The sequence below is a fragment of the Phyllopteryx taeniolatus genome, chromosome 19 (genome assembly GCF_024500385.1).
Source record: "Phyllopteryx taeniolatus isolate TA_2022b chromosome 19, UOR_Ptae_1.2, whole genome shotgun sequence".
NCBI classification, from domain to species: domain Eukaryota; kingdom Metazoa; phylum Chordata; class Actinopteri; order Syngnathiformes; family Syngnathidae; genus Phyllopteryx; species Phyllopteryx taeniolatus.
The window spans coordinates 2336846-2353033 of record NC_084520.1 but is presented as its reverse complement, the minus strand read 5'-3'; the positions used below and the strand labels follow the sequence as shown (position 1 = coordinate 2353033).

General features: G+C 46.5%; 1 protein-coding gene across 1 annotated transcript in view; it reads right to left on the bottom strand.

Moving 5' to 3' along the window:
- Positions 1–16188, bottom strand: part of LOC133469204 (1-phosphatidylinositol 4,5-bisphosphate phosphodiesterase delta-3-A-like) — a 90104-nt gene that overhangs the window by 40071 nt on the left and 33845 nt on the right. The window contains exon 9 of the mRNA XM_061755983.1: positions 4879–5031. Within this exon, the coding sequence (XP_061611967.1) occupies positions 4879–5031 (153 nt within the window). The remainder of the gene's footprint in view (positions 1–4878; positions 5032–16188) is intronic.

The following is a 16188-nucleotide window of genomic DNA, read 5'->3' as shown; positions in this document are numbered from 1 at the left end:
GTACCTTGCAACAAATGTGCTGGGTGGAACAAACCATTTGCATTTTTTTGCAAGGTGCGTGTAGGTCAGTTTTCTCCGGTTTCCTCCCACATCCCAAAAACATGCATGGTAGGTTAATTGAAGACTCTATATTCCCCCTAGGTGTGAATGTGACTGCGAATCGTTGTTTGTTTATATGTGCCCTGCGATTGGCTGGCAACCAGTTCCTCCTGCCCGATGATTGCTGGAATGGGCTCCAGCACTCCCGCGACCCTTGTGAGGATAAGCGGTTCAGAAAATGGATGGATGGATGGATGGTGTAGGTCATCTCTGATTTGATTATAGCACCCTTATTATTGAACTTTCACAGCAAAACATCCATCCATCTATCCATTTTCTGAGCCGCTTCACCTCAGGGTCTAGGGTCACGGGCGTGCTGGAGCCTATCCCAGCTGTCATCGGAGGCGGGGTACACCCTGAACTGGTTGCGAGCCAATCGCAGGGCACATACAAACAAACAAACATTCGCACTCACAGTCACACCTACGGGCAATTTAGAGTCTCCAATTAATGCATGTTTTTGGGATGTGGGAGGAAACAGAGAAAATCCATGCAGGCACGGGGAGAACATGCAAACTCCACACAGGCGGGGCCAGGGATTGAACCCGGGTCCACAGAACTGTGAGGCAGACGCTCTAACCAGTCGTCCCCCGTGCCGCCACTGCAAAACATATTTTATCTTAATATTTATGACATTGTTTTTTGTAACTGAAATATTTACCTCACAGTTCTGAGGTGCAGGGTTCAATCCCCGTCCCCGCCTGTGTGGAGTTTGCAATTTCTCCCCATGCCTGCGTGGGTTTTCTCCGGGCACTCCGGTTTCCTCCCACATCCCAAAAACATGCATTGATTGGAGACTCTAAATTGCCCGTTGGCATGACTGTGAGTGCGAATGGTTGTTTGTTTCTATGTGTCCTGCGATTGGCTGGCAACCAGTTCAGGGTGTACCCCGCCCCCTGCCCGATGACAGCTGGGATAGGCTCCAGCACGCCCGCGACCCTAGTGAGGAGAAGCGGCTCAGAAAATGGATGAATGGATGTCTTAGGGCTTCACTTTCAGAAAATTAAACGACCGAGTCTCAGCCACTGCAGAGCCATAAAAATACACTCTATAAAGGGCGAGCATCGCCGCCTCTGTGTCTCGGCCGGCTCACGTTCTGTTGGTGGGCCAGCGGTCCAGCGCTTGGTGAACTGTGCTTCACAGTGGTTTGTGCACACTGGGAACTCGTCTTGACCGCACCGTGCCGATGTGCCGCCTTGGTCCTCTTCGGGGGCAGCGAAGCGGGAGTGCGCCGCTGCTCCCCACAGGACGGCGAGAGCACCGGAGTGGTGGAGGTCCTCACCTCTGGGCCGCCGAGTCGTCGCCGCTCCACCGCGGCTTCTTGGAGCATGACGGGAGTTCTGTGGAGCGTTCTCTCTCATGGCCGCTGAGGAGGACTGGGGCAGCATGTCTGTGTGGCGCCGCGGCGCTGGCGGGATGGCCCGGGTGTCCGTTTAATACGTGTAGGTCATTGTGAGGCACAGTACACCAGTTCACGGGTGTAATTGTTGCCACTGTGGGATGGCTGAGATGTAAGATGGGCCAAGGAGACTGTTTTGAGCTCGTCTTTTGTTCCCATTTATGTAAATGGGGGTGGCCAGATGACCATTGCTGGCGACTATGTGTGGGCCTTGCTATTTTAGCCATCACGGTTGCGTTGGAAGTTGCAAATGTAGCAAAGTGTTGTTGTAAAACACATCATATGTGTACTTATAGACTGTATTTGAATGTGTGTTACGGGTGTATAAATGACTCCCATGATGAAACGCATGCGAGGGATTCGAGTCTGAACTAGGCATAGAAGGGTGACATTGATCTAGCAGGCTCAGTGATATGGGCTAATCAGACCCAAGCTGTTTTCCATATTTAAATTAGGGAAGATGAGTAATCCAATCAGAGCAAAGCTCATTTACATGTCACATAATATAATAAGAATTCCAACTGTCTCAAATGCCAAGTGGAACAAAACCAACTAGACTAGGTTGCAAAAGGATATTCTTGGCATTTCCAACCAAAATTATCATGCAAACCAGATAAAAGGACATCAAGATTCTTCTTTTCCTTTCGGCTTGTCCATTTAGGGGTCGCCACAGCGCGTCATTCTTTTCCATGTAAGCATGCATCCATCTGTCTAACTGTTCCTCCACCTGCTCCCTGCTTTCACTGCAGATCACAATGTCATCTGGAAACATCATGGTCCACGGGGATTCCAGTCTAACCTCATCTGTCATCCTATGCATCACCACTGCAAACAGGAAGGAGCTCAGGGCTGATCCCTGATGATGCAGTCCCACCTCCACCTTAAATTCGTCTGTCACACCTACAGCACACCTCACCAATGTTCTGCTGCCCTCGTACATGTCCTGTATTATTCTAACATACTTTTCTGCCACTCCAGACTTCCGCATCCAGTACCACAGTTCCTCTCTGGGTACTCTGTCATAGGCTTTCTCTAGATCTACAAAGACACAATGTAGCTCCTTCTGACCTTCTCTGTACTTTTCCATCAACATCCTCAAGGAAAATAAATAATGCATCTGTGGTACTCTTTCTAGGCATGAAACCATACTGTTGCTCACAAATACTCTGTCCTGAGTCTAGCCTCCACTACTCTTTCCCATAACTTCATTCTGTGGCTCATCAACTTTATTCCTCTATAGTTCCCACAGCTCTGCACATCACCCTTGTTCTTAAAAATGGGCACCAGCACACTTTTCCTCCATTCCTCAGGCATCTTCTCACTCGCTAGAATTCTATTGAACAAGCTGGTCAAAAACTCCACAGCCACCTCTCCGAGATGCTTCCATACCTCCACAGGAATGTCATCAAGACCAACTGCCTTTCTTACTTGCCCCTTAATAATCATTGCCACTTCCTGGTCCACCTCTTCTACTCTCCCTTCTCTCTCATTTTCCTCATTCATCAACTCCTCGAAGTATTCTTTCCATCTAGCTAGCACACTGCTGTAACCAGTCAAAATAATTCCATCTCTATCCTTAATCACCCTAACCTGCTGCACATCCTTCCCATCTCTATCCCTCTGTCTGGCCAGCCTGTATCAATCATTTTCTCCTTCTTTCGTGTCCAACCTGGCATACATGTTATCATATGCCTCTTGTTTGGCTTTTGCCACTTCTACCTTTGGCCTGTGTTGCATCTCAATGTATTCCTCTTCTGGAAAAAAGTGTTCACTACAGCCATTTGCATCCTTGTTGCAAAGTCTACCACCATCTGTCCCTCTACGTTCCTTTCCTGGATGCCATACTTACCCATCACTTCTTCATCACCCCTATTTCCTTCACCAACATGTCCATTACAATCTGCACCAATCACGACTCTCTCTGTCTGGGATGCTCAGAACGACTTCGTCGAGCTCCTTCCAGAATTATTATTTCACCTCTAGGTCACATCCTACCTGTGGGGCATAGCCACTAATCACATTATACATAACACCCTCAAGTTCAAGTTTCAGCGTCATCACTCGATCTGATACTCTTTTCACCTCCAAGACATTCTTAGCCAACTCTTCTTATATAATAGCCCCGATTCCATTTCTCTTACCATCTACACCATGGTAAAATAATTTAAACCCTGCCCCTAAACTCTAGCCATACTGCCTTTCCACCTGGTCTCCTGGACAAACAATATATCAACCTTTCTCCTAATTATCATGTCAACCAACTCCCGAGATTTTCCTGTCATAGTCCCAACATTCAAAGTCCTCACATTCAGTTCTAGGCTCTGTGCTTTCCTCTTCTCTTTCTGCCGAAGAACCTGATTTTCACTTCTTCTTCTTCGACTTCCACCCACAGTAGCTGAATTTCCAACGACACCCTGCAGGTTGACGGCGGACGTTGTTAACCCGGGCCATGACCGATCCGGTATGGAATTCTTTGGATGAATGCTCATATTTGTGTGGCAAAGTTTTAAGCCGGATGCCCTTCCTGACGCAACCTTCTGCATTTATCCGGGCTTGGGACCGGCCTACAGTTTGCACTGGCTTGTTCCCCCCATAGGGCTGCATTAAAAGGACATCAAGATTATCAAAATTAAATAGAAAAACAGGAATGAAAGGGGACCTTTAAGTAATCTTGGTAATTATACCATACAGCGAACAAAACCCCCAAATTCAATATCCCAAGAACCAATCAACATTCTTTTGAATGTAGAAAATAATACACTTTTCAGAAAGCCAATTCATGTATTTAATTAATCTGTATAATTGAAATACTGTACTGTAATATCATTGCACAATATTCTAATTCATTTTATTATTGTATTATGTTCCAGTGAAAGCATCCATCCAGTCATCCATTTTGTGAGCCGCTTCTCCTCACTAGGGTCCCGGGCGTGCTGGAGCCTATCCCAGCTATCATCGGGCAGGCGGCAGGGTACACCCTGAACTGGTCGCCAGCCAATCGTAGTGCACGTACAAACAAACAACCACTCGCACTCACATTCACACCTACGGGCAATTTAGAGTCGTCAATTAACCTATCATGCATGTTTTTGGGATGTGGGGGAAAACCGAAGTGCCCGGAGAATACCAACGCAGACACGGGGAGAACATGCAAACTCCACACAGGCGGGGCCAGGGATTGAACCCCGGTCCTCAGAACTGTGAGGCAGACGCTCTAACCCGTGCCGCCCTGGTGAAAGCAAAGTTGTTAAAACACTGGATTATGCCACTGTTTTTGGAACACCTAGAATTTACAGTACTTTATACATCTAGCACATTCATGAATTTAAACAGATCTGTATAATCTGCATTGGATTGCCTTTTTCAGTTATGAAACATACCTCCGGTGAAGGCAGGATGTTGGATTCGAGGCCACGAATGGCCTTGGTGAGCAGTTTGTCCCCAAGGATGGACTGCAGGTGTCGAGCCATCACCGCCTGCTGCGCCACAGAGCAGTGGTTCTCCAAGGAAAGGATCAGAGGGTAAGGTGATGCCTAGATCATGAAAAAGTGGGTGGGAATTATAAAAAACAGACATGCAAACATCAAAGGCATGAAGGTGACAAACAAAACAAAAAAACATTGTAGGGGGGGTCTGGGGGGATCCCCCGGGCCCCCGCAGAGAGTTTTTTTTATTTTAAGATAAATTAAGCAATCTGGATGACTCTGAAGAGTACAATAAGGCAATAAATAAATAAATAAAAATTCTTCATGCAGAAAAACTTATTTACACCACTCAAGTATATGTTGATGTACAAATTTAAGATTACAATTAAATTTGCCTAATTTCTTTGCTTTTTTTGTTCTGGCCTATAGAACTTGAGCCAGGCCCAACTCCACCTGCAACTGCACTTCTTCAATCTGTGCCACATGAATAGCATCCTTCTCTTTAAGCACTCATTCTGTAAAATAACTTACTAAAATAATTATCTGTTTCACTTCATTTTTCACTATTACCAACATCAAAGGCTAATCCCAAATGCATCCTCCAGGAAAATATTAAGTACAATATTTTTATGTTTTATTGTCCATTTCTGAATTTGAAGTTAGTTCATTCTGTGTTGTGAAATAATCCCTAACATTGCTCCGTTGCTTAATACATTTAACATTAACATCCGTAAACTAATTAGATCATTGTAGCCGCGTTTCCTGAATAATACAATATGTACAAGCGGATCAACTCTTGTCGTTGATGTCACGTGTGCTTTGTGGGTCCACTGGGACCACAACCAGGGCCACGACCCGCAGCACGGCAGCGTGAAAATTTAAAAGAACAGTGCAACAAATACAACACTGGCTGATTTGATGAGCAAAAATGTTGCTTAAATGGAAGAGTAGCAATAGAGGATGTCCGCTCCAGAGGTGGGTAGAGTCGCCAAACATTGTACTCAAGTAAGAGTACTGTTACTTGACAATAATGTGACTCAAGTAAAAGTAAAAAGTAGTCCTCCAAAAAATTACTTGAGTCAGAGTAAAAAGTACACAGTGAAATAATTGAGTAAATAGTGAGTAACATTTGATTTTTTAACCACAGCCATGAACATCAATAAAAAAATAAATAAAAAAATGTGTGCATGTGCAAATTCGGATTTTGCTGTGTGAGTGTGTGTGCGCACAGCCAAAACTACAACAACACATCTGCAATTTACTGCACGGTGTTTTCTAAAGTTATAAGTGAGCTGAAATAATTTCTGATTCTGATATGCACATTTGGCCAGACAGTGCCAGACAAATACTAAAATACATGAAAGCTGTTGTTTTTGTTCGTCGAAATGTAAACGAGAGTAGTGTGCCGTTGCCTTCATGGTAACGACGACCTTCCCAAAATGGTGGCCACTCAGGCACGACATTCAGCCGGGCTGGCTCCTTCTTTTCATTTCGGCTTGTCCCGTTAGGGGTCACCACAGTGTGTCATCCTTTTCCATGTAAGCCTATCTCTTGCATTCTCCTCTCATACACCAAATGCCCTGTCTTCCCTCATGACATCCATCAACCTTCTCTTTGGTCTTCCTCTCATTCTCTTGCCTGGCAGCCCCATCCTAATCATCCTTCTACCAATATACCGACCTCTCGCCTCTAGATGTGTCAAAACCATCGAAGTCTGCTCTCTCTAACTTTGTCTCCAAAACATCAAACCTTGGCTGTCCCTCTGATGAGCTCATTTCTAATTTTATCCATCCTGGTCACTCCGAGAGCAAACTTCAACATCTTCATTTCCGCCACCTCCAGCTCTGCTTCCTGTTGTCTCTTCAGTGCCACTGTCTCTAATCCGTACATCATGGCTGGCCTCACCACTGTTTTATAAACTTTGCCCTTCATCCTGCTTTCCAGTGCATGCCTCCATCTTTCTAACTGTTCCTCCACCTGCTCCCTGCTTTCACTGCAGATCACAATGTCATCTGGAAACATCATGGTCCACGGGGATTCCAGTCTAACCTCATCTGTCATCCTATGCATCACCACTGCAAACAGGAAGGGGCTCAGGGCTGATCCCTGATGCAGTCCCACCTCCACCTTAAATTCGTCTGTCACACCTACAGCACACCTCACCAATGTTCCGCTGCCCTCGTACATGTCCTGTATTATTTTAACATACTTCTCTGCCACTCCAGACTTCCGCATGCAGTACCACAGTTCCTCTCTGGGTACTCTGTCATAGGCTTTCTCTAGATCTACAAAGACACAATGTAGCTCCTTCTGACCTTCTCTGTACTTTTCCATCAACATCCTCAAGGAAAATAAATAATGCATCTGTGGTACTCTTTCTAGGCATCTAACCTTGGCTGTCCCTCTGATGAGCTCATTTGTAATCCTACCCAACCTGGTCACTCCTAGAGAGAACCTCAGCATCTTCATTTCCACCACCTCCAGATCTGCTTCCTGTTGTCTCTTCAGTGCCACTAATTCTAATCTGTACATCATGGCTGGCCTCACCACTGTCTTATAAACTTTGCCCTTCATCCTAGCAGAGACTCTTCTGTCACATAACACACCTGACACCTTCCTCCACCCGTTCCAACCTGCTTAGACCCGTTTCTTCACTTCCTGACCACACTCACCATTGCTTTGGACTGTTGACGCCAAGTATTTAAAGTCCTCCACCCTTGCTATCTCTTCTCCCTGTAGCCTCACTCTTCCCCCTACCACCCCTCTCATTCATGCACATATATTCTGTTTTACTTCAGCTAATCTTCATTCCTCGGCTTTCCAGTGCATGCCTCCACCTTTCTAACTGTTCCTCCACCTGCTGCCTGCTTTCACTGCAGATCACAGTGTTATCTGCGAACATCATGGTCCATGGGGATTCCAGTCTAACCTCATCCGTAAGCCTATCCATCACCACTGCACATAGGAAGGGGCTCAGGTTACTAGCAACCATTTATTGCTCAGTGACTGTTTTTCTCAATGTCCTTTTCTCCTTCTCCTAGTGTCCAACTTGTCATACATGTCATCATATGCCTCTTGTTTGGCCTTTGTGCCCTACGTCACATCTCAATGTATTCCTTACTCCTCTCCTCTGTCCTCTCAGTGTCCCACTTCTTCTTAGCTAACCTTTTTCCTTGTATGATTTCCTGTACGGTATGGTTCCACCACCAAGTCTCCTTCTCCCCTTTCCTGCCAGAATATACACCAAGTACTCTCCTGCCTGTCTCTCTTATCACCTTGGCTGTAGTGGTCCTGTCTTCTGGAAGCTCCTCCTTTCCACCAAGAGCCTGTCTCACCTCTTCCTGAAAAGCCGCCAAACACTCTTCCTTTCTCAGCTTCCAACACATGGTCTGCTCTGCCTTTGTCTTCTTAATCTTCCTCCCCAACACCAGTCACTTTACACACCACCATCCTATGCTGTGTAGCCACACTCTCCCCTACCACTACTTTACAGTCAATAACCTCCTTCAGGTTACATCATCTGTACAAACTATAATCCACCTGCGTGCTTCTCCCTCCGCTCTTGTAGGTCACTTTATATTCCTGCCTCTTCTGGAAAAAAGTGTTCACTACAGCCATTTCCATCCTTTTGGCAAAGTCTACCACCATCTGTTCCTCCAAGTTCCTTTCCTGGATACCAAATTTACCCATCACGTCTTCGTCATTACTGTTTCCTTTACCAACATCTCCATTACAATCTTCACCAATCAAGACTTGCTCTCTGTCTGGGATGCTCACAACTACTTCATCTAGCTCCTGCCAGAATTTCTCTTTCACCTCTCGGTTACATCCTATCTGTGGGGCATAGCCACTAATCACATGATACATAACACCCTCAATTTCAAGTTTCACCCTCATCACTTGATCTGATACTCTTTTCACTTCCAAGACACTCTTAGCTAACGCTTCTTTTAAAGTAACCCCTACTCCATCTCTCTTCCCATAATTTAAACCCTGCCCCTAAACGTCTAGCCTTACTGCCTTTCCACCTGCTCTCCTGGACACACAATATATCAACCTTTCTCCTCATCATCATGTCAACCAACTCCTGAGATTTTCGTAACGTTCAAAGTCCCCACATTCAGTTCTAGGCGCTGTGCTTCCGTCTTCTCTCTCTGCCTAAGAATAAACTTTCCACCTCTCCTTCGTCCTGGCTTATCTAGTGTTAATACCTATGCCCAGGAAGCCCAAGAGAAGACCCTGTGTGAGGTCATGTGACTTTCTTGTGTCGTTTGATTGGTGAACTAGACTTACACGTCACTAGCGCTTCAATTGGATTGGTGCAAACAGCGCCCAATACGGAAGTCGAAGTAGTAGTTTTGCGCACAAAATAGTTGATAAATAAGCAATAATAGATAAAGAAAAGTAGCAAGCAACATTTAGATCATTGTAACGGAGTAAAAGCATCGTTACTTCTTAACAGCAGAAGCGGCGGAAGTGTTTTTTCTGGTCTCGTCAACTCCTGTGATTTAGGAGGTCCCGAGCGCACAGGCGGAACCTCAGTCCAATGCGCTCGCATATTAGTCCGCCGCAGAGTAATATTACAATTACATCTGTGTGTGGATGGTGGATGTGTGGAATGGATCTAGCTGCCAGTGTTCAAGGAGTACGAAACAGTCTATGACGAGAGTGACAGCGACCTCCCCCAGGAAAAACTCACCGGATCTATACGATTCAAGAAAATGGCCTATTTTGAGAGTTCAAAACAGCGAATTTTGCCAAAAGGCAACTGATTTGCATGTATGTAAAAATTATTATGAATTGTTGTCCAAGGAGAATTCTGTATTGTCTGTTTACATACAGTACTAACAATGTTTTTGTAAAAGAACCATATACAGTACATTGTAAATTTAAGTAGGCCCAAATATGATACCGGATTGGACTAGATTACTTTATGACCTCGTGCCTCACACAACTGATTTCGACTTTGTCCTTTTGATCACCACCCAGAGCTTGTGACCAAAGGCGAGGGTAGTAATGCAAATCAACCAGTTGAGCTTTACCCTTTGGATCAATTCTGTCCACCCTAACATCTTGGTGCAGCATATGCACGTTTACTGGAATGTCCTCAGGATACTTAAACTCCTTGACCCGAGGCAGGACTTCACTCCCAACCTAAAGCATGTAATCCACTCTTTTCTGACCGAGGACCAAGGCTTCCAACTCGGAGGTGCTAATTCCAATGCCAGATTTTTTACACTAGTCGAGTTTACATGGAGCCTTGTATTCCGATTAGAATCGGGTTAGAAGTCCAAACTGAATAAGAATGCTCCATATAAACACCTCAATTGGAATAAAAAGGCAGAATCTGAATTGGAATTTCATTTAGATTCCCAGTGGTGGAATATTCCATCCATCCATTTTCTGAGCCGCTTCTTTTCACTCGGTTCACGGGCATGCTGGAGCCTATCCCAGCTATCATCGGGCAGGAGGCGGGGTACACCCTGAACTGGTTGCCAGCCAATCGCAGGGTACATACAAACAACCATTCGCACTCACATTCACTCCTACGGGCAATTTAGAGTTGTCATTTAACCTACCATGCATGTTTTTGGGATGTGGGAGGAAACCGGAGTGCCCGGAGAAAACCCACGTAGGCACGAGGAGAACATGCAAACTCCACACAGGCGGGGCCGGGGATTGAACCCCGGTCCTCAGAACTGTGAGGCAGACGCTCTAACCAGTCGTCCAACGTGCCGCCGTGGTGGAATATTGCTTTTGTCAAATGGATCAGAAGTAAATTTTTATTATGTAAACCGTGAATCAGAATGGTGTTGGGCTGCGCTGTCTGCGCATGCTCCGTCTTGGCCTAAATATGCGGTGACGTCACCGTTTACCAACTTGAAAACATTGCGGCTTCCTACCAGAGCTGGTCTGCAATGATGTTTTTAACTACTTGTAACTTTTTATTGAGCTGTTGCTTTAACAAAACTGTGTTAAATAAAAGTCTTCATCGGACGGGTTAGAGGAGATGAACGTGAAGCTAGCCAGTGGGGACGCTCTGATGGTCCAATCCAGTCAGTCGCGGGGCAAAAAAATAAATAAAAAACCTTTTCTGGCAGGAGCTCTTCCAGCCTGCGGAAAAAATGCCACGTTTGCCATAGTGCAAGATAAGGAAATTAAACCCGGCTTTTGTCTGTGTTTGTACGTTAACAAATAAATATTTGCAATGTAGTCTTTTTTTTTTTTTTAATCCAAAAACATTTACAGAAATACTTCACACTGCTGTATTTAAAAACTGACTAACAGCTGTCAATGAAGTCAGTCAGGTAAAATATTTGCAATGCAAACCTGGCTGCAGAGAGCAGAGTAAAACAAAGCAAAATAGAAGCAAATACATATACAAACTCTACAATGTGATATAGTAACACGTTAAATATTACATTACATCATCGCACACGGTGAATAAAACGTCCATTAAAAGCATGTGAGTGGATGTTCCCTCAAGCTGGAGAACATGACAAAAACTGTAACCGCGTCAAGGCCAAGACATTAGAAAAACATGTCTTTTTTAATAAATAAATATACGTATAAATAAATGTAGAAGCCTGCAGATGACTGTAGATGTGATTTATTGTTCTCAGATTTGTAGTTGAACAGTGTAAGGCTTCAGACTCATGTCCCTATTGCATTTTCCAGCTGATAAATCACATCGATAGTCATCTGCAAGCTCCTGTTGCACTATTTAGGTATATCATCTCAATAAAAAAGAATAAATATATTCAAATTTAGCCGGCACGGTAATCAACTGGTTAGCACATCTGCCTCACAGTTCTGGGGACCGGGGTTAAAATCCCGGCCCCGCCTGTGTGGAGTTTGAATGTTCTCCCCGCGCCTGGGTGGGTTTTCTCCGGGCACTCTGGTTTCCTCCCACATCCCAAAAACATGCATGGTAGGTTGATTGAAGCCTCTAAATTGCCCGTAGGTGTGAATGTGAGTGTGAATGGTTGTTTGTTTCTATCAGAATCATCTTTATTTGCCAAGTATGTCCAAAACACACAAGGAATTTGTCTCCGGTAGTTGGAGCCGCTCTAGTACGACAACAGACAGTCAATTTACAGAACACTTTGGAGACATAAAGACATTGACAAAAAAAAAAAAAAACAGTCACTGAGCAGTAAAGGGTTGCTAGTTAACTGGTAATGTCGGTACATTTATTTATTTTTTGACAATTGTGCAAAAAAATGCAGAGTCTAGCACTGAGAGCAGTTCGAATGACTAATATTGCAATAGTCCGGTGCAATGACCATTGTGCAAAGGGTAGTGTAGTGCGATAATCTGGGACAATGATGGTTGTGCAAATGTTACAGATACTCCTCAATCAGTGTGCAAATGGAGCAGATGCTACTCTGGCATGAGTGGCCAGTATATGCAAATAGTGCAGCATGGCGAGACAACTACAGTGAGTGCGCGAGTAATACATAATTGGCCCCACAGAAATGTGACAACGAACTCAAGTCAAAAAATTGCCAGCATGTTGTAATGGAATTGTAGGTTAGGTGTTTAAGACGTTGATCGCAAGAGGGAAGGAGCTGTTGGAATGTGTGCCCTGCAATTGGCTGGCGACCGGTTCAGGGTGTACCCCGCCTCCCACCCGAAGATAGCTGGGATAGGCTCCAGCAGCCCGCGACCCTAGTGAGGTTAAGCGGTAGGGAAAATGGATGGATGGATATTCTAATTTATTGAAATATACCTGTATATAATAAAACTCCCTACTTCAAAGACTGTCTGCACCCAGTTTGGTATTGCAAATGAGAATCAGCTCTCAATTGGATAAAGGTTTAGGTTTTAAAGGTATCATAAATTTTTTAAATTTAGATTAGGATATAAAACAAGACATGAACTTGAAAGCTTGAAATAACAGCTTTTTTAAAAATCCACTAGGTGTCAATATTGAGCAACATCAACCTCATTTGCTTAAGCTACCCTGAACTAATAAGTGTGATGGAAACACAAACCACATGGACCACAGGAACCTTTTGCTACCAGTTTCTGGGTTGGTTGGTGGAAAAGCCCCGAATGCACATTCTTTGAAGGCATCTCATCCACTAAAGGTTGGTAGCATCGAATGACTGCAGACTGATGTGCATGGCTGTCATCACGGCAAACACCATCCAGCACCGCGCTGTGTTTGTACCATTTTAATCAATGACAGTCTAATAACTTAGTATTTTTTTAGCATATTAAATTAGTGATTGAACATAATTTTGGGAAGCTGTTGTGTTCATGTGAGTGTGAAACGGTATATGGTAGCAATATAAGGTATAATACCAGGTTGAACAAAACGGTGTTTGAAAACTCAAGCAAGATGGCATTTTTGTTTTTCATCCATCCATCCATTTTCTGAGCCGCTTATCCTCACAAGGGTCACGGGAGTTCTGGAGCCTATCCCAGCTATCTTCGGGCAGGAGGTGGGGTACACCCTGAACTGGTTGCCAGCCAATCGCAGGGAACATACAAACAACCATCCACACTCACATTAACACCTATGGGGCAATTTAGAGTCTCCAATTAACCTACCATGTATGTTTTTGGGATGTGGGAGGAAACCGGAGTGCCCGGAGAAAACCCAAGCGGGCAAGGGGAGAACATGCAAACTCCACACTGGCGGGGCCGGGGATTGAACCCCTGTGAGGAAGACGCTCGAACCAGTCGTTCACCGTGCTGCCCTGTTTTGTTTTTATTTCCTGAACAGAAGTCATTTTGGAGTTGGGGGGACAGCCCAAAGGCGACAATGTACAGTATAAAAGATGAGTAAATACTACTACTCTATAGTACAGTACATTTGTTTGTCCACACAAGCTGTACAGCAAATTTGGTCTCAAGTTCTGTTGCTGACGTCCCACCGAGAAATGGTGGCGTATTGATTTTGGCAATGTCCATCCATCAATGCTTTTTCTACCGCTTATCCGCGGTCGGGTCGCGGAGGCAGTAGCTTTAGCAGGGACGCTCAGACTTCCGTCTCCCCAGCCACTTCATCCAGCTCTTCCGGGGGGATCCCAGGCCAGCCGAAGGATGTAGTCTCTCCAGTGTGTCCTGGGTCGTCCCCGGGTTCTCCTCCCGGCGGGACGTGCCCGGAACACCTCACCAGGGAGGCGTCCGGGAGGCATCCGAATCAGATGTCCCAGCCACCTCATCTGGCTCCTCTCGATGTGGAGGAGCAGCGGCTCTACTCTGAGATCCTCCCGGTTGACCGAGCTTCTCATCCTATCTCTAAGGGAGAGCCCAGACACCCTGTGGAAGAAACTCATTTCGGCCGCTTGTATCCGGGATCTTGTTCTTTCAGTCACGACCAACAGCTCGTGACCATAGGTGAGGGTAGGAACGTAGATCGACCGGTAAATCGAGAGATTCGCCTTCTGGCTTAGCTCCTTCTTTACCACAACAGATCGATACAAAGTCCGCATCACTGCAGACGCTGCACCGATCCGCCTGTCGATTTCCCGTTCCATTCTTCCCTCACTCGTGAACAACACCCCAAGATACTTGAACTCCTCCACTTGGGGCAGGATCTCATCCCCGACCTGTAGAGGGCACGCCACCCTTTTCCGACTGAGGACCAAGGTCTCAGATTTGGAGGTGCTGATTCTCATCCCAGCCACTTCACACTCAGCTGCGAACTGCTCCAGTGAGAGTTGGAGGTCACGGATTGATGAAGTCAACAGAACCACATCATCTGCAAAAAGCAGAGATGCAATACCGAGGCCACCAAACCGGACCCACTCTACGCCTCGGCTGCGCCTAGAAATTCTGTCCATAAAAGTTATGAACAGAATCGGTGACAAAGGGCAGCCTTGGCGGAGTCCAACCCTCACCGGAAACGAGTCCGACTTACTGCCGGATATGCGGACCAAACTCTGGCTAGCCCGTATCAGGGGGTTCGGTACCCCATACTACCGAAGCACCTCCCACAGGACACCCCGAGGGACACGGTCGAACACCTTCTCCAAGTCCACAAAACACATGTAGACTGGTTGGGCGAACTGCCATGCACCATCGAGGACCCTGCTAAGAGTGTAGAGCTGGTCCACTCTTCCACGGCCTGGACAAAAACCACACTGCTCCTCCTGAATCTGAGATTCAACTTCCCGACGGACCCTCCTCTCCAGCACCCCTGAAAGACCTTACCAGGGAGGCTGAGGAGTGTGTTCCCCCTGTAGTTGGAACACACCATCCGGTCCCCCTTCTTAAAAAGGGGGACCACCACCCCAGTCTGCCAATCCAGGGGCACTGTCGCCGATGTCCACGCGATGTTGCAGAGGCGTGTCAACCAGGACAGCCCTACAACATCCAGAGCCTTGAGTAACTCCGGGCGAATCTCATCCACCCCCGGGGCCTTGCCACCGAGAAGCTTTTTAACCACCTCGGTGACCTCAACCCCAGAGATAGGAGACCCCGCCTCAGAGAACCCAGACTCTGCTCCCTCATGGGAAGGCGTGTCGGTGGAATTGAGGAGGTCTTCGAACTATTCTCCCCACCGGCTCACAACGTCCTGAGTCGAGGTCAGCAGCGCCGCATCCCTACTATACACAGTGTTGATGGTGCACTGCTTCCCCCTTCTGAGACGCCGGATGTTTGACCAGAATTTCCTCAAAGCCGTCCGGAAGTCTTTCTCCATGGCCTCACCAAACTCCTCCCATGCCCGAGTTTTTGCTTCAGCGACCACCAAAGCTGCATTCCGCTTGGCCAGCCGGTACCCATCAGCTGCCTCAGGAGTCCCACAGGCCAATAAGGCCCGATAGGACTCCTTCTTCAGCTTGACGGCATCCCTCACTGTTGGTGTCCACCAATGGGTTCGGGGATTGCCGCCACGACAGGCACCGACAACCTTACGACCACAGCTCCGGTTGGCCGCCTCAGCAATGGAGGCGCGGAACATGGTCCACTCGGACTCGATGTCCCCAGCCTTCCCCGGAACATAAGCAAAGTTCTGTTGGGGGTGGGTGTTGAAACTCCTTCTGGGATTCTGCCAGACGTTCCCAGCAGACCCTCACAATACGTTTGGGCCTGCCACGTCGAACCGGCATCTTCCCCCACCATCGGAGCCCACTCACCACCAGGTGGTGATCAGTTGACAGCTCCACCCCTCTCTTCACCCGAGTGTCCAAGACATGCGGTCGCAAGTCCGATGACACGACTCCAAAGTCGATCATCGAACTGCGACCAAGGGTGTCCTGGTGCCAAGTGCACGTGTGGACACCCTTATGCTTGAACATGGTGTTCGTT